Genomic DNA, 6,252 nt, shown 5'->3' on the forward strand with positions numbered 1-6,252 from the left:
TTTATTGAAGACGTCAAGCCTCGCTGATCGAAGAAGCTCAAGACGGCGTGTTACATCACAATACATGGTGCTCGGGGACTAGCTGTGGGGGTATAAACCCCTATACCCTCATGGGCCTATATGGGCCGCACCATCAGAGGTGGCTCGGCCCACAAGATGAAGACGTGCGGCGCACGACTGGTCGGCGTGCACCGCAAGGCTACAAGATTTTGTACCAAATAGGATACTTTACTTGTAACTCTGTCCCTTCAGGATATATAAGGAGGGGCAGGGGTCCCCTAGAGGACAAATCATACATCATATTCTCTCAACACAAATCAATACAACCAGACGCAGGACGTAGGTATTACGCCAACTCGGCGGCCGAACCTGGATAAAAAGCTTGTCCGTGTCTTGCGTCACCATCGAGTTCGTAGTTTGCGCACCGTCTACCGATAAACTACTACCGTGGGTATACCCCAAGGTAGACTGCCGACTAGCTTTCGTCGACAGGTATGGTAATTATTTACCTACTGTTCTTTCAGTCTGTCATTCACCTGAGTGGTGGATGGATACTGGGGCTAATGTTCATGTATGTGCTAACATCTCTTTGTTTTCTTCTTATCAGACCGGCAACACTGGAGCGTTACTGATGGGGAACGGCTCTCATGCGTGTGTTCTTGGTGTTGGTACGGTCATTCTGAAGTTCACTTCGGGAAAGACGGTGCTGATGAAGAACGTGCAGCATGTCCCCTCCATCAAAAAGAATCTAGCTAGCGGCTGAAGAACGTGCAGCATGTCCCCTCCATCAAAAAGCTTTGCAGACATGGCTATAAAATAGTCTTTGAGGCCAATAAAGTTATACTTTCAAAGTTTGGAACTTTTATTGGTAAAGGTTATGATTGCGGAGGCTTGTTCCGCTTATCTATGCATGATGTGTGTAATAAAATCGTGAACCTGTCGACGAAAGCTAGTCGGCAGTCTACCTTGGGGTATACCCACGGTAGTAGTTTATCGGTAGACGGTGCGCAAACTACGAACTCGATGGTGACGCAAGACACGGACAAGCTTTTTATCCAGGATCGGCCGCCGAGTTGGCGTAATACCTACGTCCTGCGTCTGGTTGTATTGATTTGTGTTGAGAGAATATGATGTATGATTTGTCCTCTAGGGGACCCCTGCCCCTCCTTATATATCCTGAAGGGACAGAGTTACAAGTAAAGTATCCTATTTGGTACAAAATCTTGTAGCCTTGCGGTGCACGCCGACCAGTCGTGCGCCGCACGTCTTCATCTTGTGGGCCGAGCCACCTCTGATGGTGCGGCCCATATAGGCCCATGAGGGTATAGGGGTTTATACCCCCACAGCTAGTCCCCGAGCACCATGTATTGTGATGTAACACGCCGTCTTGAGCTTCTTCGATCAGCGAGGCTTGACGTCTTCAATAAACAGGAAAGTCGCCCAAACAGTTGCAACGGTATTTTGACCAACTCAAAAGACAGTTGATCAACATTGACATCGAAGAAGCAGGTTGTTCGAAGAATGCATGGTGCTCTTAATTAAAAAAGATTTCTTTCCTGATGAAGTGTGCCCACTTTACTTTTCTGAAAAGTATAGTCTTTCAAAAAGCAAGCATATTCACCGCAAGGTGAAGTGTGCCCACTTAGTCCCCGAGCCTGGTAGTAGGTGACGTAGGCACGTGGTGCCAGGGTCAAAAGAAAAGTCCTCAAAGAAATTCTGAAACTGAGATGCATCGCCAGATGCATCGTACCGATGTAGTCCCCGAGCTTGCTGGAAGGCGAAGTATGAGCCTTGTAGCAAGGTCTAAAAAATTGAATTTACCAGTCCCCGAGCATATCATGCTCGTATGCAATTGAATAGACTAATCGACCAGTCCCCGAGCATAGAACGCTCGGTGGTCGGTACAGTCTCCGAATTCTCAAATTGGTGGACTGGTCGACCAGTCCCCGAGCGTATAGTGCTCGGTGGTCGGTGCAGTCCCCAAGCTCTTAAATTGGTGAGCTGGTCGACCAGTCCCCGAGCGTATAGTGCTCGGTGGTCGGCACAGTCCCCGAGCACGGCGTAGGGACCGGTGGACAAGTCCCCGAGCGTGGTTGGGAACGTAAACGTGCTCGGTGGTCGGCACAGTCTTCGAGCATAGCATAGAGAGTAGTCGACAAGTCCCCGAGCGTGGTTGGGAACGTAAACGCGCTCGGTGGTCGGAGCAGTCCCCGGGCACAGCGTAGGGAATAGTCGACGAGTCCCCGAGCGTAGCTTGTCGACTGGGCCAAACTCCTGAAAAATAAATATAGAGAAAATAGGTAGTACATGATGTATAAATAAACTCTAGATAAAAAATCAGCACTGAGATAAGTTTTAGACTTTTTATTATAAAATTAGCACGAGTAGTTAATTCATCCTAGAGCTTGTACCAGCTCTGGTCTAGCCAACAATCAGCATGAGGTGCGGAACCTAGACACGCGTGGGATTGCCAGCCTCGCCAGAGAGCTACTGCCGACCACCCGGAACGCAGAGGGCGGATCTCGTGCACGTGTAGGGAGGAGTCGGAGACAGTACCGGCTCTGGAAAGCTCGTGTAGGAGAAAAAACTAGTGTGGCTAAACAAAAAGTTGTTTTTGAAGGATAATAAAAAATATTATGCCAAAAATAAATAAGATATTAGAAGTGTACTTATCTTTGGATGAAAGTCTGGTCGGTGACGATAAAATTGTCTGGCCCTCGAGCTTTTGGACTTGTTATCGTGACGGTGGTCGCGGTTGTCGTAGCGCCGTTCTTCGCGGCGATTATTATTGCGACTGGTGGTCAGAGCAAGTAGGCCAAACAACTTGGTCGTTAGCCCGAGCAGATCGATGTCGTCGATCTGCCTCCCTTTGTAGCAGGGAAGCGGGTGACGCGTTGTCGGCGTGGTCGGAGACGTTGCTGGAGTAGTCGGAGTCGTAGCCAGCGTGGTTGAAGTCGCCGCCGACGTCGATGAAGAAGTGGTTGGCGCAGATCGGATCTACACCTCCTCCGTGGTCATGGCGGTGAAGTTGTTGAAGCTGACGGTGAACGTGAAGTCGCCCGCCATGGCCGCGAAGTCGGGGATGATGACCATCTTGTTCGTCGGGAGAGCTGTACGCACACCCCCTACCTGGCGCGCCACTGTCGACGAAAGCTAGTCGGCAGTCTACCTTGGGGTATACCCACGGTAGTAGTTTATCGGTAGACGGTGCGCAAACTACGAACTCGATGGTGACGCAAGACACGGACAAGCTTTTTATCCAGGTTCGGCCGCCGAGTTGGCGTAATACCTACGTCCTGCGTCTGGTTGTATTGATTTGTGTTGAGAGAATATGATGTATGATTTGTCCTCTAGGGGACCCCTGCCCCTCCTTATATATCCTGAAGGGACAGAGTTACAAGTAAAGTATCCTATTTGGTACAAAATCTTGTAGCCTTGCGGTGCACGCCGACCAGTCGTGCGCCGCACGTCTTCATCTTGTGGGCCGAGCCACCTCTGATGGTGCGGCCCATATAGGCCCATGAGGGTATAGGGGTTTATACCCCCACAATACCCAGATGTTCCTCCTTTAGCCTCGCTAATGACCATGTTCACTTACTTTTTCTCTTCTCGTTTAAATTTGCGGTCTGGACAAGCACTCGCCCAGTGGTCATCGCTACCGCAAACAAAACAGCCTTCTGCCTTTTTCTTCTTAAAAGTTGCAGTTTGCTTTGGCTTTAGATTAGCTCCTTGCTTGTTCTCTTGCTTGTTCTTTTTCTTATTACGGAATGCGAATTGTTTTTTCTTCTGCACCACATTGGCACTAGAAGACTCAACGCCTTTCCCATGTTATCTTTTGCTCTCGCCTTATCCTCAACATCAAGAGTTCCCATGAGTTCGGCAAGACTAAACTCTTTCCTCTGATGTTTTAGATAAGTAGCAAAATCCTTCCATGAAGGTGGCAACTTAGCGATTATACCGCCGGCCACAAACTTTTCAGGCAACACACAAGGGAATTGTTCTAGTTCCTTAGCTAGTGCTTGTATCTCATGTGCTTGTTCAATCACAGAACGGCTATCCACCATCTTGTAATCAAACAATTGTTCCATGAGGTACAGCTCGCTACCAGCATCAGAAACCCCGAACTTGGCCTCAAGCGCATCCCATAATTCCTTAGCAGTGGTGCAAATGATATAGTTGTCAACATACTTTTTATCGAGCGCACTAATCACGGCGCCTCTGAAGAGGTTATCAGCAGCCATGAACGTTTGCTCCTCCTCAGGAGTAAACTGTTCCGCCTTCCCCTTCGCGGCGTGATAGCAACTCATAGCAGTCAACCACAGTATCATTCTCGCGCGCCACCGCTTATAGTTTGAACCATCAAACGCATCCGATTTTAACGCAGGAGCAAAACTACTAACACAAAAATGCCTAATATCAGGTTTTTGGATTGTTAGAAATTTAGACATTTTAATGTTTGATTTAATCCAGAAAATTACGCATAATATAGTAGTGGCATATATGTGCACGTGTGCAATTTTATCACTACTCAGATTAGAGATAAACATTGCAAGAACTACTGCAACTACAGCAGACATACTGAAAATGAAAAACAATCATTTAAGATTATACCCCGAGGAGGGACCGGTGCCGAAGGCTCGATTCACACTAGTCGACATAGTGTGTTGCTCGAAGTAGTGGACCTCAGTCGGTGCAGGAAGATGTTCGCAGTGCAGTCCCGCGAACGTCCACCAGGAAGAAGACGAAGACGCAGTAGTCGATCTCGATCCGCGCGAATGTCCACCAGGAAGAAGACGAAGACGCTAGTGAGCAGTCGCGGAAGACGCTCCCCAAAAACCTGATTGCCCGCACACCCGAGCAGGTGTCTCGATGCAAGGCGTCGGGTTCCGGAGGCCTGCTCTCCCGATCTCTGTGCGCGCAAAGGTTCGGGACGAGGATGGACAGAGAGCAACTCGAAAGGAGAGAGGACTGAGTGTGTCTCACAGGTATAGAAGGAGTGTGTGCGTATGGAATATATAGACCTCAGGAGAAAACGTCTGATTGATGACAATTAATCACATTTAATTGCCATAAACCGAGTCAATCAATTAGCAATTAATTGACATTAATTACACAACGGTTAGATCTCGTTTTCCCTCACTTTCCTTATTCACCACGCGTGTGCCACGTCACGTCTGGTCTGGTCCTCGTGTGTCACGTCACGCACGTCTCGTCTCGTCTCGCCTCGCCTCGCCACGCCACGGCACGGCTCGGCGGCGGCGGCGCGCGCGTGTGGCACCCCTTTTCGCTCCCTCAACTTCTCCATAGGAGCTAACAAAGGCCACCTATTTAAGTTGAGTTAACACATGGTCATACGGTACTAAACCGTTTTCATTATAGCATTAATTATGGGCCCTTGAATTAATCATCAAATATAATTATGGGCTAAAAGCCCATTATATTCAACACACACATACCAAACAAACTACCTTGACCTGTGTTCCATCACAAGGGCAAACTGTGCTGAGGGTTTAAGCACCGGAAACATGTTAGGCCTTCCTTATGCATATGTCCATGTCCTGCCATAGATCATATATAGAGAAAACAATCTACTTATGGGTACAATGGCCCACGAGAGAACAAATATAAAATAATGAAATCCGAGCTTCTGTATTATTTCTATCATAAGATATATCTAGAATTACAAATAGAAGATTTATGATTGAGGATTCTTGATTGGTTGACTTCCGTATCATTTCTATCATGCGATGATATATCTTTCCTCTTGTATATTTATCTTATTTTGTTGTTTTGAAACCCTTATGTTGTGCACACTATCTCTTAACAAAGTTTCAACGGATGCATAGATATTAGTCTAGCAACAATTTATGCCATATTTCCTTGCAGATATTTCAATTTCATGCTTCTATTGCATAGATCATGGCAATGAAACAAATGGCTTTCTTGTTGTATACCTACAGCTAATATCTATTTACATATTAATAATAGAAAAAAATGCAAGAACAACTAAGAAAGGATATAAAACTTGACCACAATACTCATCTTCATGGTATCATCTCCAGCAACTAAATTAGGACCCTTCCACATGGATGTTCCAAATATTAAGAATTCAACAATAAAAAAATAATGGATAAATGGCATGAGTGTGTGTGGAAAACATTTATCACAAAAATATTACCAATTTGCATATATAAAACATGAATTATAGAGTTCAAACAATTGAAATATATAATCGCATATCAATTGACATTG

General features: G+C 46.5%; 1 protein-coding gene across 1 annotated transcript in view; it reads left to right on the plus strand.

Moving 5' to 3' along the window:
• LOC110437614 overlaps positions 1-763 on the plus strand; it is a 33,719-nt gene extending 32,956 nt beyond the window's left edge. Inside the window, exon 3 of the mRNA XM_021466100.1 lies at positions 608-763. Coding sequence (XP_021321775.1) covers positions 608-763 — 156 coding nt within the window. The remainder of the gene's footprint in view (positions 1-607) is intronic.

Source organism: Sorghum bicolor, chromosome 8 (genome assembly GCF_000003195.3).
Source record: "Sorghum bicolor cultivar BTx623 chromosome 8, Sorghum_bicolor_NCBIv3, whole genome shotgun sequence".
NCBI lineage: Eukaryota > Viridiplantae > Streptophyta > Magnoliopsida > Poales > Poaceae > Sorghum > Sorghum bicolor.